The sequence below is a fragment of the Carassius auratus genome, chromosome 25 (assembly GCF_003368295.1).
Source record: "Carassius auratus strain Wakin chromosome 25, ASM336829v1, whole genome shotgun sequence".
In the NCBI taxonomy this organism is placed as follows: Eukaryota; Metazoa; Chordata; class Actinopteri; order Cypriniformes; family Cyprinidae; genus Carassius; species Carassius auratus.
Window position 1 is genome coordinate 14,735,789 of NC_039267.1, and position 26,571 is coordinate 14,762,359.

Genomic DNA, 26,571 nt, shown 5'->3' on the forward strand with positions numbered 1-26,571 from the left:
TTTGTATTTTTGTTTTGTGCTGACTATCTTGACCAGGACTTCCTGGTAGAAGAGATATTGTATCTCAATGGGACCTTCCTGGTTAAATAAAAATAAAAAAAATAAAAAAATATTTTGAATCAGGCTGAGAACATGGCAGCCAAGTATCTCAACACCATTGCCATGATGCTGGACATCACCCGCCAGGAAAGCCACTTCGAGTCTCTGATCAAAGACTTTGACATCGTCATCAGGCATAATCATAAACTTCATTCATTTTAATATGCTTTGACGTTAGCATACACTTTTAAAGCTAATTTATTTTTTTGTTTTTGGTATCTAGCATGCTGCCATATACGTTTCATCCACAAGTAGCTGAGCACATGGTAAGAACATGGTGACCGCCAGTTACTTGAGCCCAGCCCTGAAGGAGCTTCAGAAGAGGTAGGGAATTTTGTTGATCTTTCATCTTGATTTTGAGAGCAAACATGTCAAACGTTAATAAGCAGTGAAGCAGTTTTGTTCAAATACTAAACGTAATATTATAAGTATAATTAAAGTTATAAAGATTGTCAAAAAAAATTAAATACTTAAAAATATACTTTATTAAAGACAATAAAAAAGCTGATCACAAAATAAAATTATTTTTAGGAAGAATTTTTATTAATTAATAAAATAATAATAATTTTAGAACAGTTTTGTCTTCCATGCATTTTTGACTATGCTCACTCACACACAAAAAAATGTCAAAATGAATTGTAATACAGAAATGACAAACATGGTCATCATAAGAGTTTTTTTATTTATTTTTTTATTAATAGATAGGACAAATTGAGAAGGTTAGTTGAACTCAAGAACCAGATTTATGTGTGAATCATTTAGACTTGTTTTGTTAACTGGATAAGCTAATTAATTGAAAAGTCCAACAATTTATGAATCAGACAGATTTTTTATATATATTTTGGAGAACTGTCACTTAAGTTCAAATCAGTCACTGAAAGTATCTTTCTTTGACCTTACTGGATTTTAAACTGCCTCTGGTTGACTTCATTAATATATGCGCATGGCTTCACAATGATTGGCTGTTGTTTCCCAAGTGCTGAGGATGCTGGCATCACCATCGTTAGTGAGATGGGTCTGGACCCTGGCATTGATCACATGTTGGCCATGGAGTGCATCGGCCAGGCCAAGGCAGACGGTTGCACTGTAGGTATTGCATGCATGCACTCGTGTTTGTTTACCACTTGAATGTGTTGATGGGTATTTGCGATAAAGTGACATACTGTCGCACCATTGGTGCACTCATCACCACGTCTGGAAGACATATTGATAGACCTCAACAAACGTTCACAGTATCTTGAATGTTCATTTTTACTTAGTTAGCGGTCAGGCAGAGCGTGGTCTTTCTGAACATTTGGTCAAATCACATGGTGCTCTTGTAGTTGCTCCAAATTTCAGTCTCTGTTTCTTGAGAGGTGGAAATGTACAGGTCTTTTTGTGGTGGTCTTCCTGTCCCAGAGTGCTCGGACGTGTGTGTGTGTGTGTGTAAATTGCATTTTGTCTTGTAAACACAAAGAGCTTCTCTGTAGGCAGATTGGCTTGTCCACATCTGTGAGCAGCAGTGTCTTTGAAGACACCGTTTATGAACTTGTCGGAAGGGGTGACTTCAGCATGCAGAGGCTCAGATGGTGGGTTTAGGAGTTCACTAACAATATTTTCTAGACTTCCATCTAGTGGTCGACCGATATATTGCCAAGGCTGATAAACCGGCCAATATTTGACATTTTTAAAAATCAGCATCGGCCGATAAGTTTTTCTGCTTAGTCATTTATGATCGAGACTTATTTTGGCTGAGAATGGCAGCACCTGAGCACACAGCTCCTGCTTAAAACGGACAGAAGTTTGTCTAATAAGCAGAACTGTTAAACAAAGAAATTAAACGGTATACAAAAAAGTATTATAATGATTGCTTTTATATTATAAGTATTGCCAATATCCACCAACTTCACACAGCCATTGAAAAGGAGTTTACCAACATTCCACAGACCACAATCAACAACCTGATCAACTCTATGAGAAGGAGATGTGTTGCACTGCCTGAGGCAAATGGTTGTCACACCAGATACTGACTGGTTTTCGGCCACCCCGGACCCCCCAATACAGTAAAACTGCAGATTTTAGAGTGGCCTTTTACTCTGTCAAGTCTAAGGCACACCTGTGCAATAATCATGCTGTCTAATCATCATTTTGATATGCCACACCTGTGAGGTGGATGGATTATCTCGGCAAAGGAGAAGTGCTCACTAACACAGATTTAGACAGATTTGTGAACAATATTTGAGAGAAATAGGCTTTTTTGTGAACATTAGAAAAAGTCTTAGATTTTTTTAGTTCAGCTCATGAAAAATAGGGGCAAAAACAAAAGTGTTGCGTTTATAATTTTGTTCAGTGTACTGTATATATCAGTCTTCGACGACCCTGCTTTCTAAGATATTGGCCTCGGCTGTCAATATCGGTCAATATCGGTGAGTTTTCATGATATAGAATGCCCAAATTAATTCATATGCAACCCATGCATCTGAATTTGGGGACAAAATCAGTAAATTACACCATGTACGAGATGAATACTAAACACTGCTGATGTAAATATGTACAGTAACTAACAAAAATATTTACAAACAGAAAACTTTGAAGTCATTGCTGCTTAATGTTTGTTTATGTGATACAGGGATTTCTAAACTTTTTTTTGTCAGTCAGACCGCTTAGACCTAAAATATCATATCATATCATATATTATATTACAAACTGTCTTTCGGTAAAGAGCCAGTTCCTCTTCCTTTTTTATGTCATTTTGTCTTATGTCATGAGATTCAGAGAGCTTTGAAGATTCAGCATGTGTTTCTGAAGATCATCCATCTGTAATGCTGTTAAAAGTCTTAAACTAATCCTGAAGTCGAGTTCCAGATAAATGATTGCTGTTTTTGCATCGGTCTGTCCCTCGCAGCAAAAGGTGAGCACGATATGATCGTCATGAGGAACGATTTTGGAATCAGACACCCAACGGGTGAGCTGGAGACCAAACACATCAGTCTGGTGGTCTACGAGGATCCCGATGGATACTCAGCCATGGCCAAAACCTTGGGCTACCCAGCAGCTATTGCAGCCCATATGGTGCTCAACAGTCAGTGCAACTCAGCTTGAAATGCTCATTTAACTGTCAGTTTAACTGTACACCAATATTTTTTCTCTCCCAGCTGCAACTGGAAAATAATATTTTTCCCCACAAACAAACAATCATAGGCCTGCTATTAAACAATCAACGGTCAACTTTCATTTCTAAACTTGTTTTTTTTTTTCTAAAGTTTACATGTAAAATATAACTTTTACAAAAATTAGACAAAGTTCATTGTGTTTTAATTTTAACATTTTATTTTATTCGTATTCAATAACAGGAAGACCAGCTTGCAATGATCATTTGGAGGTAATTTATTTGCTTAAATATGTGATAATATCTTAAATATTCCAATTTTATTTTTTTAATTATTGGACTTTAAAAAGGCACATTTATTCTCTGATACGGATATATTAAGTGATATTTCATTTCATTTTTAAAACATAACATTTCCAGTAATTCCACACAATGCCCAGACACTGTTCTTATTAAGTCACTTATTGTGAGTGTGTGATGTACCACTGCAGATGAACTGACCACTACAGGACTCATGGTGCCGATGACGAAGAACATCTACAGCCCACTTCTGAAGAGACTGCAGGAGAAGGGTCTCCAGTGCATCACCAAGAGCACCTTATCAGAGTAACCCCACAGCTTAAGATCTCCAAATTCACTCATTCTGTGCCACACGTGTGTAATGAAACGCAAACATCCATCACATACTCCACAATGAATGCTTGCAGATACTGTTGAGTTCAGAGTGGTCCAGTGGTTAGTACTTTTGTTTTCAAACTCGCATCTATAATAAATAGATTTAGATGATCTGTAGACATTGACAAGGAGTTTTCATTTTTATCAATGTTGTCATAAATTGGGAGCGTAAATAAACTCCCACAAAGCACTTTGACATGGAACCGTCCCATTTCCACTTCCTGGCATTGAAAATGAACTTGATACGCCGTCATAGTTTTCTTAACTTTCTGTTGAGTACTTCTGATCAAATCTGTAAGGCTTTAACATCGTGTCAATAAATTTCTTCTTAAATGTTAAACTTGGCACTGTCGCAAATTCTTTTAGATTTTTCTCATGTTCAAATGTTAATATAAACGTTCATACGATAATGTGGCATGATAATCAAGACCATTTTAAGATTAGCATGTCCAAATATTTGTTTTAAAACTATATTTTGTCCAGTAAACATTTGTTTTCTTTTATTGTTTTATATTTCTTTTTTTTTTCAAATAGATGTCAGAAATACTGTTTATCATCTTCATAAGAAAGAAATGACGAAATATAACTGTACCCATTTTTAGATAGACAGACAGACAATAGATAGACGGACGGACAGACAGAAAGACAGATAGATAGATTATATGGATGGATGGACAGAGAGATAGATAGATAGACAGACAGATTTCAAACTGAACTTCTGGAGAATGAGTTTTAAAACTTGCTTTTGTCCAATAAAACATTAGCATTTTCTCATTGTTTTCTAAAATGTTTGCATTCTCTCATTGTTTTCCATTCATTCTTCAAATAAGCATCTAAATTACTGTTAGTCATCTCTTTATTAGACAGAACTTCGAGGAAATGACCCTCCACCCCCCTCTTTGGCTCTTGTTGACTGCCTGGTGGCCTAGTCTGCATTGTTCTGGTGTGGGTCACTATAAAGTAGGCCACCAAGCGCAGGATAATTGGGGCTGTAATTATTAGAAGTTAAAAATGCAAATGAAGGTACCAGTAGCCCCTCAAGACCGTGTCTGGCCATTTGACCCATATTTTTCAGCAAATGACCTTTTGGATTAGAATAGAGGAATAATTACAAGCAATTCTTCAAAGGGATTATGTCATAACTCATGTAGCTGTCATCTTCGACACCAAACCCTTAAGCCGTGGACTTATAATAATCGGTTCCTGAAGATGCGGTGGCTTAAGGAGTGACCTGATCGTTCCCAGAAGCACCGTCTCGATGATGAATTTGAGGAGGGCCAGAGCAGAAGTTAATTGAAAAACAACCCTATTTGACGAACGTCTTTAAGGAAACCTGCCTTTGTTCTCTTTTCCTGGCTTCTCGGGCCAGATGGAGAACTTAAGGACTGTTGATCTGATCTTCTTGTGGCTTGGCAGTCGACATGCCGAGGTTACAAGAAAAAGCGAGTTCAGAATGAACAGCTGACATGAGGCAAGCGGCTGCTGTCTGGAGACTGTAATCAACACGAGTCTGTCCCGAGGGCAGATGAAAACCAGAATATTAGACAATATTTTATTATGGAGACTGTGAAGACAAAACTAAACCATGAAACTGGTAACAAAAATGCACAAGGCTATTTGAAAACGCTACATATGCAATTAGTGTTTTGGGTTTAAAATAAAATGTTGATTCATCTCGTTTTTCTTTTTTAAACTTAAAATGAAAGTGAACGGGGAAAACTTTAAGAGATTTAAAAAACAGGAATTATAAAGTCTATGCATTTCTAAACATATGAAATATCCAAGAGTAAACACAAGACCAGTCTCCTTGCGTGCTTTCTTGATTCGTTTAATCCTACGAACAGACAAAAACTTCTCGTACAGCTACACAGTGTCAGTATGTAACGCGTCATCTTACGTCAGTAACAAAACAGCGCGGCATCAGAAATATTAAAACATTTCAAATGTGACTAAATTATTCAAATACAGCCTTGTCTTACAGCACTAGTGCCTCAAATATAAAATTCTAGACATAAATAGAAATTTGGTCCATCGACGTGGTTGCTGTAATATTATTATTTACACATTAGAATATTATTTCCTGCCCTTTATCCATGACTGATTTTCCCACTTTCTTTGTATAGATGTATAAAAAAACAGTGGCTGAGATTCAACTACAAAAAATAGACTAATAAAAAACAGTCTTATTAAAAAAAAAAAAAAAAGGTGTTTTCCCTTTAAACAAGCTTTTAAGCCAATAAATATGACTCTATGAGAAGACATTAGTACATAAGACATTAGCAGAAGGTGGCGATTTAAGAGAGAAACGATGAATAAAAACGTATAGTGTACAAAGGCACTCATTAAATGCCGGCGCTGCATCCAGCAGAGCGCCATCAGTTCAGAGATGGACTGGGAAAAACAAGAGCTTTCTTTGCTAGAAAAAGAAAAGAAACACAGTCTTTTTCCTGTGCCGGCTCGTCACTATGGTTACACCAAGGATTCCAGACTCTCGGCCGCACTCGAGACGCCTCCTGGGACCGTGCCGTTGTTATCGGAGGACTGAAGCGCTCGCTCGTCTTCTTGGGTGCTGACCAAACTCAGAATGGCTTTGTAGAGGAACTGATACTGATCCTATCCCACCAAAAAAAAAAGTCAAATTAAAAAACAAGAACATGTTGGTAATTTGACCACAAAATACCACTCAAAATATTACATTTCCCTTGTGGATTGGAGTTAATTCCACCTCAGGGCAGGATTATTAACGACTGACTTTTCCTAATCAGAATTGCTGCCAACTCCAGAGAGATGAAAAAATAAAGAAAGAAATCCGACATTTCTTTTAAAATGTTTCAATGCCAATAGACTGCAGACACAAGGAAAATACTAACGTTACAAAAATAAATATCTTCAAATATAAAAGAGCTCATAATGTACATACTGTAAAAGATTAATATTCACATAAAAATAAATAAAACGACATAATTTTTAACCTAGAAATATAATACACACATATTTTATAGACCCAATTAAATGATTATTAAAATGTTTACAGTATATATAACTGTAATATAGAAAAATATATCTAAAGAGGGAATATATTTATATATGTGTGACCTTTGAGCACAAAACCAGCCTTAAGTCGCTGGAGTATATTTGGAGCAATAGCCAAAAAAAACATTGAATGGTTCAAAATTATCTATATTTTCTTTTTATGTCAAAAATCATTAGGATATTGAGTAAAGATCATGTTCCATGATGTTTAAATCTCAATTTTAATTTTTTTTTTTTTTTTTTTTTTTTTAAAAGACAAGACCACAAAGGTTTTGTGGTCCAGGGTCACATATGAATTTTGACCTATGTATTTATATTAAATATATTTACATATATATTCTAAGGATATATAGAGAGAGATATTAGTTTTGAAATTTAAAAGTAATAATTATGGATTATAATTATTTGTATAATTATATTGTATTATTACCATACATATAAATATATACACAAATGTTATTCTAATACATATTATAATTAATATTTAGGATTTTTCTCTTGACATATATAACAATTATATGAATGTATAATTTTTATATATGTAAAGATAAATATATTGTTTTGGAATATAGTAAAGACAAAATTACTCTGTTTGCAGTGGAGTCAAGACATTTGTAAATATGATTAAAAGATGAATATGAGACAAAACTACAAAATGCCATTTTATTATGAGCTGTTTCCTACACATACATGTTTTACCAAATAAAAAGGACAGCAAGTTCATCCCACTATTTGATGTGAGCATAAGCATTGGAACCATTACTGTTATTATAAAGCTAATATTTAGTTGCAGATCCCTTTCATGCAATCAGAGCAGTGAGTCTGCAACCCATAGACATCCTTTAATGCAGCCAGTATCAACTGTGGCTTGTTTTGGGGAGTTTCTGGCTTCAGTCTTCTCTTCAGCTGGTGAAATGAATGTTCAATCAGATTTAAATCTGGAGACTGACGTGGGCAATCTAAGACTTTACATTTCTTTGCCATGATAAAGTCCTTGACTGAACTGGCAGGGTGTTTTGGGTCACTGTCCTGATCCAATATGAAGTGCTTTCTAATGAGTTTGGTGGCATTTTCTCGATTATTGGTAATGTTTCTGTATACTTCTGCATTCATTTGGCTACTGCCGCCATCATACATTAAGTCCTCATTAAAACTGAGAGGGTATATATGTAGGATGAAACTCTAAAAGTGATGATCTTCTTAGTTGGTAATCTGTATGTGTTGAAACACCTAATATTAAAATGTGACCATTTTGTCTCATGTTCATCTTTTAATCATATTTACAGATTTCTTGATTCCTCAGCAAACAGCAATTTTGTCTTTACAGTTCCAATGCTTAAATTATATATACATGAATGAAAGCATGCAGCTGAACCCTGACCATGTCAGTGAAGACCCCAGGCCTCATGAGGTTGATCATCTTGGCCACCATGTAGACGTTGAGCGCGCGCTCGGCCTCCAGCTGTTGCAGTAGAGTGAACAGTGCACAGAACGTTCCAGCAGTCACACCACCACACCTGCACAAACACAGACAGCACACAGATTTGAAGGGCTCCCAGGGAGCCTCAAGAGGGTTATTTTATAGTCTGCAAAGATCCCATTACAAAAAAATTTATTAAAGCTGCAGTCCATAACTTTTTTGTGTGTTCAGAATTTACGAACTTTGTATAATAAGCGAGTACATCATTAATCCAGTTTTTGGCTTGTCCTCAATCACTACAGCACAACTTTAATACGTTTTTATATTTGGACTATTTCTGGTGGAAGTGCTATGGAGTAGCCCAGCACCTTGTTATATTATTTTATATATTTTTGGAAGAATTCAAATTATTCAGAAAGGACACATTTAAATTGCATTGAAGCATTAAAGTTTAACAGCTGGTCCAACATATAGACCAGCATAAACCAGGCTGGAAATTCCTGCTGTTTTTTTGGACAGGGGTATGTGGCGATGCAGACAGCAGGCTCATAAAAACATAAAACAAAAACATAAGAACATGAAAAAAACATGTCGTGTGCAAGACGCAGTGTGCATCTCCTTCAGGGCCAGATGCAACTCACTCGTCATGTACGACCATAGGTCCATCTTTGGAGCAGGACTCTTTTTGGATGATGTTGATCAGCTCAAAGACGTTACTGATGGGACTGTCTGGGTTTGGCCAGTGTGGAGCCCGGTAATGCTTCACTTCTAGAACAAAATCATCCTGAAAAAGAGAGAAAAGAAATCCATCATTAAGACATCTTGAACTACAAACCCTCGTAGGGCCCTATGATTTCTGCAATGTGGAAAACATGGACAGAATCGTGGAATCCAGTCATAAAGATGGAACTGACTGTGACATGGAATGTCACGGAATTTGCCCCATTTTGGATGGATACATCAAAAGTAGGTAAGTACACTTCAATTAAATTGCGATAGTGGACAAGTGTCTGTGAATATTAAGCTGTAAAAATCTCATTTGTATATGAACCCTGCATGTTCTGCACATCCATGTGTGAATGAATGGCACAGACGCACGGCTTTGTTCACTACACACATACTGTCTTCAATATATGAGCACATGGACTGAATCTCTACAATGCTCTGAGAGTCACTTCATGAGCATTTTACCATTTCTTTTTAGATATATATTGTCATATATACAAACAGAAATTAAAAGTATGCTTTAATTTGAAGAAACCAATGTAATAAAATTATCAATAGAGCATTATTTTTAAGGAATATTTAGGCCTACCGGATAAATTTTAATATACAACACATTAATGAAAAAAATAAAATTATTTTGTAAAAATATAAAATCAATTTATTAGAGATGCTTTTAATTATGACATTTATTTATTGTAAAATGGAATCCAGAAAATGGATGAAAAACAGAATTGAAAAAAATACTTACAAAATGCAATTTTTGTCTTTTAATAAATTGCTGTTAAATTGTGTAAGTTTCATTATTTCAATTAATTAGACATTTTTTGTCATTTAACCATTAAAACCTGTTAAGAGTTTAGAAAAAAATTAAACAGAAAAGAATAAAAATAAAATGGAATTTGTGAAAAAATAAAATGGATTTCATAGGGCCCTAGTGCTGCTTTTCAGCTAAAATACGAATCTATATTATCACTTTCTCACTTTCTGAAAAAGTCATCTCATCTGAATCAGGAGAGCAATCTACAGATCAAGCACTGTTTACAAGTGAAAGCAGCCCAAAGGTTGCCAAATACGTGACAGAACAACAGAAGATGGACTTTTTCACTGGAGGAAGTGTTGTTATGGATTATGGACTGGTATTTTGAAGGGACTTTTTGAGTGAAAAAGTGAAAACACCTTAATGGTGAATTTGTTTCTTACAAACACTCAGTTTTTTACTTCATTAACTGATGGACTGGAGTCCTATGGATTACTTGTGGATTATTGTGATGTTTTTATCAGCTGTTTGGACTCTCATTCTGACGGCACCCATTCACTACAGAAGTTAGTGAGCAAGTGATGTAATGCTAAATTTCTTCAAATCTGGTTTGATGAAGAAACAAACTCATCTACATCTTGCTCTGAGGGTGAGTAAATTATCAGCATATTTTTATTTTTGGATGATTTTATTTTATTTTTTTAAGTGTGTGTTTATGACCAATATGCTTCAGCAGATACAGATGGTTTGATGCTAAGTGTGTGAAAAGCACCAGATGTGTTGTTTAACAGACTCTGTTCCCACTTTCGTCAGCAGCCATTTGCTCCTCCTAATATTTTCCACAATCGTACGGCTGGCACCAGCTGCGATCTTTAAAACAGATGCCTGTGCTCATGTTTTTGAATGATTTTGGAGAAATGACGCAAAGAGATTTCTCATTTGCATCTTTTTGAATCGATTATCTCAGCTTTAGTAAGTTACCTTCTCTTTGGTGCATTGTGGGTAATCTCTGATCCTCTTTATGTTGCTAATGTTAGCTGTGGAATCTGATTGGCTGTGCAGCAGATATGATGTTACCTGTGTGGCCTCCAGGATGTACTCCTGCACTATTAACAAATCTTCACTGGATAGGCACATGTGGCCCTCCCCTTTTAATGACACAGAGAATGTCTCGTAGCTGATTGGCTGATCTCTCGCTGGCCAGAATATGATTGGCTCGCTGTCTTCTGTCTGGAAATGGAATAAAGTAATGGCATTAGGAGGGAGAGAGTGAATGAGAGATGAATGAAAGGACAATCTGTTTCATTCAGCACTGGAAGACTGGCAGGAAATGAGCGGTTTGCGATAAAAGCTGTACTGACCGTGCTACTCGTGTCCGGCAATGAAACAATAATCTGGGCGTTGTGATCCCACACCATCCTCCACAAGTCCTTCACTGTGCTGGGCAAAGGATTCTGGGTAATGATGAACTCCTTGCTGTGCTGATAACCCTGATGTGAATGCATGGATGAGTCTTGATATGAATGTAAATGAGCTGTTATAGAGAAGGGCCTGAGTGTCTCACCATGACATACGAGGCGTTGATGTAGTCTGACGTCTCTCCTGCTGAAGTGGACAGACACACTCGGGATTTCTCCACTACAAAATACACAACAGTCACTTTAGAGAACTGAATATCCATCCATCCATCCATCCATGTGTCTATCCATCTACATTTCTGTCTATATATCTATACTCCCACCTATCTATCCACATTCATCTATCTATCTAGCGGTCCATTCATCCATCCGTCTATCTATCTATCTATCTATCTATCTATCTATCTATCTATCTATCTATCTATCTATCTATCTATCTATCTATCTATCTGTCTGTCTGTCTGTCTGTCTCTCTATCTATCTATCTATCTATCTGTCTATTCATCTATCTGTCTGTCTGTCTGTCTCTCTGTCTGTCTGTCTGTCTGTCTCTGTCTGTCTGTATGTCTGTCTGTCTCTCTGTCTGTCTGTCTGTCTGTCTGTCTCTCTGTCTGTCTCTGTCTGTCTCTGTCTGTCTGTCTGTCTGTCTCTGTCTGTCTGTCTGTCTGTCTGTCTGTCTGTCTCTCTGTCTGTCTCTGTCTGTCTCTGTCTGTCTGTCTGTCTGTCTGTCTCTGTCTGTCTGTCTGTCTGTCTGTCTCTCTGTCTGTCTGTCTGTCTGTCTGTCTGTCTCTGTCTGTCTGTCTGTCTGTCTCTGTCTGTCTGTCTGTCTGTCTGTCTGTCTGTCTGTCTGTCTGTCTGTCTGTCTGTCTGTCTGTCTGTCTCTCTGTCTGTCTCTGTCTGTCTGTCTGTATGTCTGTCTGTCTGTCTGTCTGTCTATCTCTGTCTATATATCTATCCTCTCAACTATTTATCCACATTCATCTATCATCTATCCATCCATTCATCCACTTATCCACCTGTCTCTCTCTCTGTCTATATATCTATCCTCTCTATCCTATCCTTCCATCCATCCATCCATCCATCTATCGTTCTGTCTCTTTTCATCTGTCCATCCATCCATTCATTCATCAAATAATGAAGAAAACAGTAAACACCAGGAATGAGAGAGCAGCTCCTGTTCTTCGTTCTGTTGCAGTCATTCAGGGCACTGCTGTAATCATTCTGTTTGGCATTCGGCTGGCACACCAGCTGCAATGACAAGGTCATTTCGACGTATGTCAGGTTATTATTCAACTACAGCTGTGGTGATACAAATACTTCCAGCTGTGCTCTTCAGAAATCACTTAAGAACTGACAGCACACTTACTTTAAACTGCTTTTCCAGTCGTGTCTTGCACGAGGCTCCTGGGGTTAGGAGGTTGTTAACATACTGATGAATATGACTTGATGGCACCTCTGTCTCTTGACTCAAAATGGCTTCTACTAGAGCATCATGGGTAAAGATGTATTGCTCCTGTAAGGGTACCAGAACAACTGATGTTGAGAAGGAAACTTGAGTCCAACACTTGAGTACAAATTCTAAGCAGCACTAAGGATTGATTAATGCTTCATTTTCTTTATAGAGCACAATAAAGTTCTACATACCAAAACAAGACTTTAATTGCTGTTCACTCACCTCTGTTTGAATTAGATAATTCCGTTGTGTTCGAATGTGTTTGAGGAATCCCATAATGTTGACTGTCCCCTGGGCTTTAATCTGTTTTAACATGCTGTCCAACACTATGTAGGTCCCTGTTCGGCCCACTCCAGCACTAGACACACACAAACAGACAACACACAAAAACTGTAAAATATAGAATATGAAATTTGATACATTTAAAGAGAGTCATGTAGCCCACCTGCAGTGTACAATCATTGGCCCCATGTGCTCAGTTTGGGATCTAGAGGACTTGTAGACGAATGAAAGCACAGGCAAGACGTACTCCGGTACGCCCATGTCAGGCCATTGTGTGTAGTGGTAATGTATTACCATCCTCTCGTTACTATGACCTCTCTGAGAACCCTAAAAAATAATAAACATCACGTATACATGCAATCAATAAACAAGCAAACGTTAATGCAAACCTGCAGTTGTTTTCACAAAGAAGAGTACCAAGCATGCAAAAATGTTAAAATATCAATATATTTAATTATTTTCTGGGAAACGCAGAGCCAACGTAGTTCCCGGCAGCTCTCCTGACCGTATTACATTCCATATCAATTCGCATAGTTAGCAGTAATAACGGTCATGCAGTTTGCACAAAAAGGCGTTGTCAGTACTGCCCTGATGATTTTATCAGTTAGCCTATATAGTGTAGCAACTTAAAGGCCACACATGACATTTCCCACTAGCGAGGAGGCAGCGATGTTTAGAGAAGCTGCAGCAGAAGAGTGTACGTTAGCCTAATTTACACAAGCTCTCTCTCTCTCTTTGTGTGTCTCTGTCACTCTCGCTCTCTTTCTAATAATTTCATTTATAACTGCATTAGAATGCTATTAATAGCTCAAGCATCCGTTACCAGCTATAAAATTACGTTTTGGAAATAGCAAAAGAAGTGTTGGATGAGATGCGGAAGAAATAGTCCTACCCACAATAGCGATTTAAATACAAAAACCAGATGAATCCCTTTAAATATATCATATGATCGATGAGGTGTGGTGACCATAGTATAAACGGAATAATTGACTACGGGACGTTGAATTATAAAAAAAATAATGCTCACCCAAGTTGTAACGCCACGACCGGTGTGCGTTATTTTTCTAACAATTCAACAGCCCGTCGCCAATTATTCCTTACATGATAAATTATTTAACTTATTTTGTCTAAATAAATTACAAAATAAAATACAAAATAAATGCTGACAGTGAATCTAGGCATCACAACATGATGTACAGCATAAAAAAAATGTAAAGTCATAATTTTTATGATGTTTATAAGTTCACGTTATAAAACGGATAGTTCCGGTCCTTGATTCTGATTGGTTGAGTCAAGTTCGAAGTTGTTGTAAATTACTCGTCAAATATACACCTTTTGTTTACATTTGTGTGTTGCTTGGCAACCACTTTGTTGGAACCACAACCGTTTCTGAGGAACTAAACTGTTTGACGGAAGAATAATGTTTTTATTTATATCATTACACTTTACTTGCTCTGTTCTATCCTGTGAAACCTTACTACACATATGGCCTTCACTATAAACCACGGCTTCTTGGGGCTTATTGCTTTAGTAATAACTAAGTGAGTGGTAGATGATGGCAAAGGTAATCTGAATGCAAAAACTAGAGAAAAACTTTCACTATCAAATATCCAACATCGACCGATACAATAAAATACACATAAATGCCACAAAAAAAAAACACTAATATCAGAACATAACCACTATTGTTCCAAAATATTGTGTATATCTACTTGATACCTTCTTTATGCTGGTATTTCTGACGGTGAAGGTTCTCTGGGTGTAGTAAGCGAGGACGTTTGTGCTCTTTACAGTAACCAGAAAACATCCATACCCTTCCTGGTTCTCCAGAGGCCAGTACTGGTCACACTTCCTCTGAGAAATGGACAAAAATTATTATGTTGAGGCTGAATGAACCCATATTTGTATCTGTCTTGCCACCCGAAATGACATAATTCACTCATTCTCATCCTCTCCCAAACCCATATCATTTTGCATTTCCAACAGGAAAAAAAAAAAACATACATATATTTTCTTGTCCAGGTGACTTGTGGGTTATATTCTAAGTCTTCCGAAGCCATAGGAAAATGTTTCAGATGACAGAAAACTATTTTTAAAAGGGCAGATATCTATTCAGGTAGAATCTGCTCTAAAATGGCTCACCCTTCCTTTCTCCAGCAGGTTGGTGATCATAACAATCACTCCCACGTTCTGCTCCCACACCATCCGCCAGAAATCCTCTGTGCTGGACTTTAAGGGCCCTTGTGCTGCAATGTAGGCTTTCTGTTTGTTAAAACCCTTGTGTGAAACAGAAAGAAGAGAGAAATAAAGCTACAGGAAGAGGAAGAGCAAGTATTCTTGGTTAAAACGTTCAAGAACCTCTAAGGTGTGCTTTTTAAGTGTTTACATCACTTAGTTAAACAGTTGCACTTTGAGGAAGTCATGCCTCACTGATTAAATAATGATATAATTATCACGATTTGCCTGGAAGCGCTTCTTAGTTTGGAAAAAATCTCTCACATCAACATAGTTGGCGTTTATATAGTCCCCTCCGCTTCTCCCATCTTTGTCGTTCAGGGGAGCGAGTCGCACTCTGCTGTGATCATCTAAAGGATGTAATTTAATATATTGCAATTTTATATTAGTCACAGAAACATGCATCTAATGCTTAGATTTATTTGTGGCAGTGTTTCTCACAGGCTAAAATGTTGACGTATCGGTTCTTGCTCTTATTGTCTGGATGGCTGGAACGGTCTGTTGTTGTTCCGAGGTCCACGGTGCACGTCTGAACTTCCTAAAATCACAAACAATCCTCTATTCAAACAGCCGGCCATAAAGTGACAACACTGAAGACATCACAAGTGCAGACAAGGGAGCGTCACAAATTCATGCTAAAGCTATCAAAAGCAAACAAATTAAAGGGAGATGTGGCTTACCTCGAAATACTCTTTCAATATCTAATGGGGGGTGAGAATGCAAAAAGCAATGAAATACAATGACAAACTGTGCACCATAAATACACGTAACAGCACACAGCAAAAGCACTGACGAGCCTGGGTTGGATTCTGCTCATTTTAACTGTCTATAAGTTTCAGTTCTGGATGCTGATTGGTCACTAAAGCAAGAAATGAAGTCACATTGTGAGTTGAGTAACACTGCAAATCATAAAGTTACAATTATGAGAAATAAAGTCGAAATTTAAATGGAATTAAGTTGCAACTGGGGGAATATAAATTGTAATTGTAACTAGTTACAACTACAATAAAGCTGCAATTGTAAAATAAAGCCATCATTTTGAGAAATAAATTCACAATTACAAGAATTAATGCAATTGTGAAAAAAATATTTTTTCAGATTCAGTTTGAAGAAATTAAGTTTGAAAAATAAAGCTATATTTCTAAGATATACTGTAAATTCTCAATTATAATAATAAAAATGTGTACTTGTAAAAAGCCTCTAAATTACAAGAAATAAAGTTGCAGTTATTAAAAATAGATGCAGAAATAAATGCAATTGTTATTTAAAGCAAAAAGTTATTTAATGAATTCATAATAATTAGATACAAATAAGTCGCAATTGTAAGACGTAATGGCTACTAAGAAATGTAGTTGCAAGTGTGGGATAGGAAGTTAAATTTACATAATATAGTTGCAATTATAAGAAATGCGTGAAGCATACAATCGGAATTGTGAAATAAAGCTGCTACTGTGAGATACAAAGACGCAAAGGAAAGAAATACAGTTGAAAATTACGTGAAGTTCAAAGGCAGAAACACACAGGCTTCCATGCATTAATTTCTTAAATATCTTTATAATCTTTTTCTTTCATCTTTATAACTGCAGAAATGTGGAAATATATCCCGATATATAATTATCTTAGGGAATAATTTATCTTTTGAATCAATGTGCTGAACTTCCAACTGAGGTTTTAGTTTGATCCAGTGAATATTCCACTATTTGCTATGCATTTCTGTCAGAGTAAGAGAAAGTCAAAATAATAAAAAAATAAACTTTTTCTCTGAAGGAACGTAGCCACAAATATCACCTATGCTCAATTAAAATGGACAGAATCCAAAGACCTGCTGCCATGAATTGAACAGAGCATGCATTCAAACACTTCTGTTTGTATCAATGCAGGTGTTTAACATAAATAACATGCCACAAAACACATATCACTAAAATAAATCGACACAAAAAGCAACACAAGAACTTCTAAAACATATCCATCACTTTTTCGTAGGATGTACTTATGACAAGAACTAATAATTGGGTTTACTGCCTGGTTTGTGTCCAATTAAAGCTTTCTTGATTTTTGCATGATCTAATAAAGTGTGAATAATTTAATGTTATGGTGAGAATCTACAATCTGACACTGATTGATGTTAATGAAGCTGTAACTGGGTCTTTTTGTGCACCTGACTGGAACATAGAACTGAGTGCATTACTGACCTAATTATAACTCATATTTATTACCAGCAACCTGCGTTCACGCACGAATGGATAGAGAGTGAATATACGTGCCTGAATGAACCAAACAATTCGTTTATAAGACATGCCTTAATGACACGTTGATCTGCTATATCAAGGCTCACATGAGACAGCTGTGTGTCAAAAGAGAGGGGGGTGATGGGATACGAACCTCAAACTCTCTAGAAAATGAGTTGGTGTTGTGAAGCTCAGCCACGTGCTTCACAAATTGTTTTACTGACTGGGGTTCGTGTTCACCTGGAAGTATAAAAGACATGTCTGATGACCAAAACGGTAGTGGAACACATTTAAAATTATTATGTGAGCATTTGAAGGTAATTTTGAGAGTCACACTGATCAATAATGATGTAAAACAAATAACAAGACCAGATTAAGATGCATGCGGTTCAGCTTTTCCCTTAACTGTGGGGACCAAATGACTCTAAATCTAAAATGTCATGTGGTTTAACCATCAAGTAAAAGGCAAAGACATATTTCCCTTACACTTTGAATACATTTTAATCAATGTTTTTTGTATTTAATATATACAATATACATCTTATCAAGTTTTAGGAAGTTGCACCATGTGACACTGATCTGTTATTTTAAGGAACTTATTGACCTTGACACAAGAGAGGGGTTTTTTCTGCAAGTTGGTCGCACCACATGACCATATTTTTTAAAATATTGTTGAAATAATTTTCTATAATAAACTATAATATTAATAGGTTATCTTTTAGAATGTATATTTTGAGGCATTTTTCCCTTCATTATATTATCAGGACAGTTACACCATTTGACATTTTTTAAATGTATCCTCCCAAAACATTTCAAAAGGATTTTTAATTTAGAAATTAAAAACAGTCACCATTGATAAGTAATTAAGTACATGAATTACATTTTTATGTTTTCATTTTAAGTAAATTAAAAGATAAACATTAAGTTATTGACCCAAATATAATTAGTATCAATGGACACTCCCTATTACAATTATGAAAAAGTGTTTGTGTTACCTGTAGGGCTCAGTAATGGTGAGGAGGATATAACCCTGGGTGATGTGCTGTCTTCAATGTAGAAATGAGCAGTCTGAAAACATTTCCTGTAACGGCAATAAACACTTTTTCCACTCTTTATGTAATATAAGTACTGTTGACTGAATAGCATGTAAGGCACATGTACTACACAAACTGCCTTGACCCAAAGTTAATAAAAACACGGAAAAAATCTTTGGTTCTACCATGCAAGCTTTGATTATTTATATGTTGTTGTCTTATCCACATATGTGCTGGAGATTGGACTCTAAGCTTAAAAAATAAACACAAAAACCATATTCAGTCTAATCCACAACACGTTTTTAACAGGATCACCCAGAGGACTTCTTGAACTTTTTTGTTTAAAACTGAAACTTCTCGGAAGGGATTAGTGACCACAATGATGGGCGACACAGATTTAAAGCTAACGCTTCGAGACGTCCCATTAAGTGCGCATCTGTCTGCTCTCCAAATGAGCACCATGTAGCTACAGATGGACAAGCACTTGTACATGCCCATGTTCTGCTGAGATTGAACCACCCACGGCTGGACTAACAAGACATGAACATGACTTGGTCATGTTGAACATAATCACGTGGAGGTTCTTTCTCCAGCCTGGCAGCATGTGTTCCCTGTAGGCCCACAAACAACAGATCAGCGTATCGGAGATTTAATCACCGGCTCCAAGATTACCGATTTAATCTCCTCGCAATCTTCACGGTGTAACAACAAAAAGTCAAGCATGAGCAATATGTTGAAGGGGCAAGAGGCACGTCGGAATGAGAAATGTACAATCTTGTGCCGCTAAACTGTTTACACATCTGAGACGTGTTCTTGATGGGATTGCCAAAGTTGCTTATTTCACGGTTGGGAATATCTGACGGTAAACAGGATTTCAGACTTCCATCCTGGTGTGGAAGGACCATTTTTTCCGCTTTGGTGTGAATTCTGGGTGGTTTCTCACACACACACACACACAGAGAGAGACCACATCATGGCTTGTTTATTTTGCTTCCTTTTGAGGTGGTCCCTCACCCGGTGGGTGTGAGATTGGGTCTGTGCCCAAGATTAAACCCCCATCACAGATAGACAACATGCGCCTCATGGGGCCACACCACTCCCCCTTCTCCTCCATATCGACAATTGTTATGATTATGGATTAGTAACAATATGACGGAAATCATAAGCAGATGTCTTAGAGGAAGTATATTTTTGTTTTCCATGCATCCTGTCTGACTATGCATGACTGATGATAAATGTACAGAAAAAAAATGCTTGGGAAGCATATACTGTAAACTGCCTTTATTTGTGTCAAAAATATATGGTGTAAATATTTTTTAAATGTATTCATTTTTAAGGGTCAGCAAGTGTATGCAAAATGGATTTGTTTTACATTTTAAAAGATTATATATGTCAATAAAAATGTAAATGAGTTTTACATTTCTATTAAATATATAATTCTATATTAAATAAGATGCTGTGACCCATAGAACTTACCTCCAGTAGATAAAAATGCCAATCAAAACAATGAGACCCAGGAAGGTGAGGGTGGAGACCACAGCCAGAGGAATCACAGCCTTCTTCTGGCGCTCTTTGCTGCTCGCTAGGCCCACCCGCGACTCATGACTACTGTTACTGGCGTCTATGGGTTAAAAACACCCTATTCAGATCAGAGCATCATCAGCAGTCAATGTTCTTGATGGAAAATGTAGTATCCTATTAGACGCAAACATATTTGGAGCACTGAGATAAAAAAAATGTATGATAGACAATGCAAACAAACTCACCTCATAAAATATTTTTACACACCTTCAAGACAAGTGGAACTATCACACTTCACATAACTTGAAACACATCAATACTAATCATACTGTACTAAAGCAACATCATTTGCAAACCAGTAGGCCTTAATACATGCTATAACTGAGAATAAAAAACAAGTAACATCAATAAATAATGAAAAAAAAAAAAAAAAGGTTTGTAACTGACTATGTAAAAACTATGAATGAATGTCTATAGTATGTAAATGCAATAACAATGCAGTCAATAAAAATATAGTGGATGATAACAACAATAAAATCTGACGGTTTTTGTTAAAGGTGCTATTTTGAACTAAACTCAAAATCTGCATAAAACCACTAAAAACTACCATTTGCTCTTTTTTACATATTAAAGGGGTAGTTCACCCAAAAATAAAAATGTATTACTGTCATTAATTACTCAGCCTCATGTTGTTCTAAACTTATCTTCGGAACACAAATTAAGGTACTTTTGATTAATTCTGAGACCTCTCAAACCCTCCCATAGACAGCAATGTAATAACAACGATCAAGGTCCAGAAATGTAGCAAGGAGATCGATAAAATAATCCATGTGAAAACAGGGGCTCAACCATAATTTTACATATTTATGAGAATAGATACAAAAATAACAATTTAAGAATAACAAACATCCACTGAACGTAAACATCGTATGCTATTCTGTGTTAGCTGCATCACACAGAATAGCATACACTGTTTAAGTTCAGTGGATACTCTCCAAAATGGCAGCATGAGGAGATGAAGTGTTGAATAAAGATGTTATTTTAGTTTTCTTTGCGTACAAAAAGTATTCTTGTAGATTCATAAAATTCCAGTTGAACCACTGATGTCACATGGATTATTTTACAGATCTACTTGCCACATTTCTGGACGTTGATCATGGTAATTACATTGCTGTCTATGGGAGGGTCAAAGAGGTCTCAGAATTCATCAAAAAATATCTTAATTTTATGTTCTGAAGATGAACGGGGATCTTACGGTTGAAGGGTGAATATTTAATGACAGAATTTTCATTTTTGGGTGAACTAACCCTTTAAATTCAAGCTAACAGACACACAGGATATTGACTCAGTTTCTCTTTTATTCTTAAAAACCCTATAATCAGTATGTCATCTATAAGGATTTGTATAGCACCACTTAATCTATTCCATCAGAAATGTATTTTGACACTAAGAAGCTAAAGAGTTCACAGGTCATGATTCATTGCAGACAGATAGGTTTGAGAGATTAAGACCTGGCCTAGGACTGTCTGAGATGACTTCAGCATCCCAGCCAAAACACAATGCTGCCACAGCCAACTGTCACGTACTAGTGACCAAATATAAGAAATTTGCTGCTCTCTGCTGGACAAACAGTGAAATGACTCATCCCATGGAAGAATAATCAAACAGTGCTAACATAGCTAAGCCAACTCTTCGCTCAAATTCTATCCCTCCATGCTGTTTAAATGGCTATACTGACTCTATAGATTCTAACATAGCCGTGGATAAATCTACTGAGCCCATAAACTCTACAGTAATATCTAGAGATATAACCAGGTGTCTTGGATTCAACTTGAGATGGAAAACATGCTGTTGGTATGTTTCTGATGACAGATGTGAGCATGCTAATACACATTTGAACAAATAATCACATGAAGAACATGCAACACAAAACAAAACACACAGGAATCACATGGGACTAGGAATCAGACACATATTTTGATGATGGGATTTTCTAATTAAGATGATGGTTCTTTAACCTTTAGTTTAACTTCTCAGATTTGATGTATATGTTAATTAAGGACACTGTAGTGCACTCCGATCTTACCTTACCAGTGAACTAAGTTCTACAGAACATTTTCTGGATGAGGTTTTAGCTGTTTAGGTGACATTTGTGTTGGGTTATGGCATTTTTAGGATGGATTAGTTGTCCATGCGGCAAGAGCTTTCAGGTACTTGATCTTCACTGATCAAGCTTCACTGAACATGTCTAAATCAAGAAGCACCTTCTGGAATGGACGTCAACAACCGAGAGCTTTACCTTCCACTGGTTCCTCCTCTGAATCCCTCTCAGTGCGTTCTGGGATACTGAAGTCTGAAGATGTCTCGTTATCTGTGAGGTTTTCACCTGATCCGCTCTCCTCTTCTCCACTTCCTCTTAGTGTCCAGGATGGGCTGGGGTGCAGAGTGACTCTAAACTCAGTAGATTCACTATCTGTCCCATTCTCTCCCTCAAAGTAAAAGGAGGAAGAGTGTTCCTCGTTCCCATCATCTGTCTCATCAGGAGGTACCTCTGTAGGAGTAGCAGTGGTGATGTATGGAACAATACTCTCATCTCCTGATGCTGAGCTCTGGCCCCAGTCTAAGTCGAGAGCCCAGCCTGAGGCACTGTTCTCCAGCTGCCCATCTGCAGAGTGGGTAGGCATGGAACTAGATTCTGGAGCAGAGGAAACCGCAACAGTTGGAGGCACCACAGGAGTAGGTATAAATATGAATTCTGGAGTAGAGGTTGGCACAATAGTCGAAGACCTTATGGGAACAGATGCTCCCTGGGACTGTCCAGTTATTTTTTGTGCATCGCTGCTGACAGTGGCTGAAACAGAAATGCTGAGGTCACTAGAAGGCATAGTGGAAATGGGAAGAGAAGACAAAAGAGCCTCTGTGCGGAGGACCAAGTCTGCGTCCCTGCATAGAAGAATTCCGGCACTGGAGGTGGACAGAAACGAATGGTGCTCTACAGGACTAGCTGGGTCAGCCAAGAGTCCACTACGTGGGGACAGTCCCGAAGTAGAGGAGGGCAATAGGAAATTAGAAGAGGCATGCAGAGAGATTTCAGTAGATGCACCACTGTCTTGACTAAATGTAAGAGCTACTAGAGAAGAATCTACCCATTCTGTCAGCAGTCTAGAGTCCTTAACGCTACCTGAGAGAGAAGAGTCAGAGTCAAGGGTTGTCGTCTTCAGAGAGTAGTCGTTAGAAACGGGAACCGAAGGCTGGAGATGTGCAAGAGTGCTCAGGGTGGAGACAATACTGAGGGACTCAAAGAGGTCATGTTCAGAGCTTGGCTGCATGGAGATCACAGAAGCAGTCACCTCTGGTAACGTTTGAAGGGGAAGAGTACTTCTACACTGAGGGTCACCGGAGATGGACCCAGATAAAATATCATCATCACCATCATCATCATTACAATCACCACTAGAGACAGGCTCCATGTCTAAATAAGACACAGAGCCGGTGAGGAGTAGGGTAGGGTAGGAAGGGGAAGGGGTGATAGACTGTGCACCACCATACACCAGCAAGGAAACAGTGTACGGGATGTCCCAGTCAGGGATGGGCTCAGACAAAACACTGCTTAAGGAATAGGAGGACACAGGACTTGCATGCACGTAGGACAAGGTGTCAGATACAGAGAAGGCACTCTCACCATTAAACACTGGCTGGGTGGTCTGCGACAGAACAGTGCTGAAAGTGGCAGTGGTTGGAAAAGGCAAACTAGCAGTTGTAGGCCACAGAGGGACCTCTGGGGGGAAGGCAAAGGAAGTTGATTCCACTGGGATTTCAGGCAATGGAGCTACAGTCACTGAAATTTCCCCATAGCTGTGTGAGTCAGTTACAGGTTGAGTCACTTCCTCAACCTTAGAAATGTCTAACGAAGGTGAGATTACAAATGTTTCAAAGGTACTGCTTGTTTTAAGGGTAATGCTTGCTTCAAGGGTTACACTTGTTTCAAGGGTTCTGCTTGTTTCAGGGGTAACACTTGTTTCAAGGGTTACACTTGTTCCAAGGGTTCTGCTTGTTTCAGGGGTAACACTTGTTTCAAGGGTTCTGCTTGTTTCAGGGGTAACCCTTGTTTCAAGTGTTACACTTGTTTCAAGGGTTCTGCTTGTTTCAGGGGTAACCCTTGTTTCAAGGGTTCTGCTTGTTTCAGGGGTAACCCTTGTTTCAAGGGTTCTGCTTGTTTTAGGGGTAATGCTTGCTTCAAGGGTTACACTTGCTTCAATGATTCTGCTTGTTTTATGGGTAATACTTGGTTCAAGGGTTACACTTGTTTCAGGGGTTACACTTGTTTCAATGGTTCTGCTTGTTTCAGGGGTTACACTTGTTTCAATGGTTCTGCTTGTTTCAGGGGTAACACTTGTTTCAAGGTTTCTGCTTGTTTCAAGCGTAACACTTGTTTCGAGGGTTCTGCCTATTTTAGGGGTAAAAATGGTTTCAGAGGTGCCACTTGTTTCAGGGATGATGTTTGTTTCAGGGGTGATGCTTGTTGGAGACTCTGTGAAGGCATTGCTTTGGCCAGACTCTGAGGCTACACCAGCTACAATGCTCGAGCCATCTGGTCTAGTGGTATGTACATCAACAACAAAACTCGTGGTTATGCTTGCGTGGACGGTAGGTTGGTCTGTGTATTTCACAGTAGGTTTATCTGTGTATACTGCTGGAATATAATGATCATGTGTCTTCTGGGAATCTTCTACCGGGAGTCTTCTTTCATTAGTCCTTGGTGTAGTCTTGAAGACTGGATGGACCGGGCGCTGTGTTGTAGTAAATCTTGGGCCAGTGGAAGTGGTTTGGAAGGGATATAGAAGCTGATTTGTGCCAGGTCTGATCAAAAAAGGATTGATGTGATAGTCTTCCTGAAATAGAAGAGATGGACAGAGAGAAAAGACATGATTAGTTCTATTGTAGAATAAAATCACTTAAGTAACTATACACTAAAGTAATGTTGACATTTACCTCTTCATCATACTCAAAAGAGTCGGAGTCATTGTCTGTTTCTGTAAATTAACCAGACATAAAAGAGTCAGCAACAGGTAAGTATGTTCTGTACGCTCTTTACATTTTTTATAAAAATGTCTGACACTGAAACGAAACCATCTGGTATTATATGGAACTATAGTATAAACAGATAATTGGTGAACATATACAATAGTGACATTATTTTCAGTCTGTCTTTTCATTTAATACAATCGTTTTGAAAACTGTGTCACATAATGTACACAACACACACCTCAGATACATTTGAAAACCAATCAATGCTTACAATTTCATCCTTGATGGACAAAAGAAGCTCATGTTTGAGAAACAAAACTAAAAACACAAAGTGGTTTTCAACGTGTATTCAATGACAAACCAAATGCCAAAAGGGATTTTTTTTTTGGCATTTGGTATTCTCTGTTGCTGCTGAGAGCACTGAGGTTAAGAAGGAAGGAAAGGTCAACCAGGCCACCACCAAATAGGAAGTTTGTTTAGATCATTCTTCGATACAATGAGAATACAAAGGAGCAATCTTTGGGTCAAAGGGTCAGTTTTTTATTACATTTATTGTATCACACAACAGTAGAGTTTGGACACCATGCATTAAAATGCCTCCCAGCACACAGAGATGGAGAAAGCTTACAGTCTCTTGCAGGCTCTTACCTGTCATGGGATCAAACTCAATGACAGAATATGGTGGAAAAGACCCCAGAGATTTCGTGATATGTGGACAAGATCGGTTTGTGAAGCATGGAAACATTAAAAGGTAGAAGATATATGATTTTATCAGATAGACTGGCCCCTTTTTACTGATGTAAACCCAATCCACTCTCAAACATATTTTCTAATAATAATAAAAAATGTGACTTAGGAAATGTGTGACAATTGGAAAATGACAACACATGTATCCATGCACACTGAAACACGATGACAGGGATTCTCAGAGAGACAGATAAGTTTATTATAAATCAGTAAGCAAAATACAAACCCCACATTCAAATGAAAGAACACAAAAAACACAAATAGTCCATTGAAATCGTGACTATTCATGACAGACAGAAAAAAAATCTTAGTATATAGAAGGAAATTCAAAATGCAGAAAGTTGATGACAAAGCATGAGATAGACAGACAGAGAATAAGAGGAAAATACTTTAAGACGACAAGTATGTACAAGAACACTGAAAAAGATAAAAAGTCTACCTAAAACCAGAAATTCCTTTTACAGTTCAAACTAATAAAAACATTGAAATAAATATAAATAAAAACATTTTTAAAAGTTAAAATATTCTACTGAAATTGGCAGCAATTTATTAAGTTGTTTTAAATGTGCAATCAGTTTGTGTTAGCTCTAAACAATATACATTACAGTACTGAATTTTAGTCAAACGGCAAATGCAAATACGTGAACATAGCTATGCAAACTCAAGTTTGCATAAGTCTTTAATACCTACCACATTATTTTCTGGACAAGGTAACTGGTTTGCAAAGGGTTTTTGTTGTTGTTGTTGTTGTTTGTTTACATTTGAAGATTTTTGTCTAACATTTGCACTAAAAGAATGTGGGGCATGAGTGTAGTAAACTCATTCTC

The 26,571-nt window shown here is 37.4% G+C and overlaps 1 protein-coding gene and 1 long non-coding RNA gene across 7 annotated transcripts in view; one reads left to right on the forward strand and one right to left on the reverse strand.

Annotated features, from left to right (window-relative positions):
- Positions 1 to 322: 322 nt before the first annotated feature.
- On the forward strand, positions 323 to 4,133 carry LOC113043447 (uncharacterized). The gene is made up of 5 exons (XR_003275733.1): positions 323 to 423; positions 1,077 to 1,185; positions 2,984 to 3,160; positions 3,432 to 3,460; positions 3,679 to 4,133. It is a non-coding gene; the product is annotated as an uncharacterized LOC113043447 (long non-coding RNA).
- A 1,322-nt stretch (positions 4,134 to 5,455) lies between these two features.
- The window catches only part of LOC113043449 (receptor-type tyrosine-protein phosphatase zeta), a 54,393-nt gene continuing 33,277 nt past the window's right edge, over positions 5,456 to 26,571 (reverse strand). For 2 of the 6 annotated variants that reach the window (XM_026202855.1, XM_026202854.1), the window contains 20 exons: positions 24,962 to 25,002; positions 22,269 to 24,861; positions 19,925 to 20,069; positions 18,410 to 18,495; positions 17,569 to 17,654; positions 15,867 to 15,887; positions 15,628 to 15,724; positions 15,451 to 15,536; positions 15,094 to 15,228; positions 14,671 to 14,805; positions 13,115 to 13,278; positions 12,892 to 13,027; positions 12,583 to 12,729; positions 12,371 to 12,464; positions 11,363 to 11,436; positions 11,160 to 11,288; positions 10,876 to 11,028; positions 8,957 to 9,099; positions 8,277 to 8,412; positions 5,456 to 6,475 (listed from right to left, as the gene is read on the reverse strand). In XM_026202855.1, coding sequence (XP_026058640.1) covers positions 6,332 to 6,475; positions 8,277 to 8,412; positions 8,957 to 9,099; positions 10,876 to 11,028; positions 11,160 to 11,288; positions 11,363 to 11,436; positions 12,371 to 12,464; positions 12,583 to 12,729; positions 12,892 to 13,027; positions 13,115 to 13,278; positions 14,671 to 14,805; positions 15,094 to 15,228; positions 15,451 to 15,536; positions 15,628 to 15,724; positions 15,867 to 15,887; positions 17,569 to 17,654; positions 18,410 to 18,495; positions 19,925 to 20,069; positions 22,269 to 24,861; positions 24,962 to 25,002 — 4,745 coding nt within the window. In that variant the 3' untranslated portion in view covers positions 5,456 to 6,331. The remainder of the gene's footprint in view (positions 6,476 to 8,276; positions 8,413 to 8,956; positions 9,100 to 10,875; positions 11,029 to 11,159; positions 11,289 to 11,362; positions 11,437 to 12,370; positions 12,465 to 12,582; positions 12,730 to 12,891; positions 13,028 to 13,114; positions 13,279 to 14,670; positions 14,806 to 15,093; positions 15,229 to 15,450; positions 15,537 to 15,627; positions 15,725 to 15,866; positions 15,888 to 17,568; positions 17,655 to 18,409; positions 18,496 to 19,924; positions 20,070 to 22,268; positions 24,862 to 24,961; positions 25,003 to 26,571) is intronic. The other 4 variants (XM_026202857.1, XM_026202858.1, XM_026202856.1 and 1 more) reach the window with 4 other exon arrangements.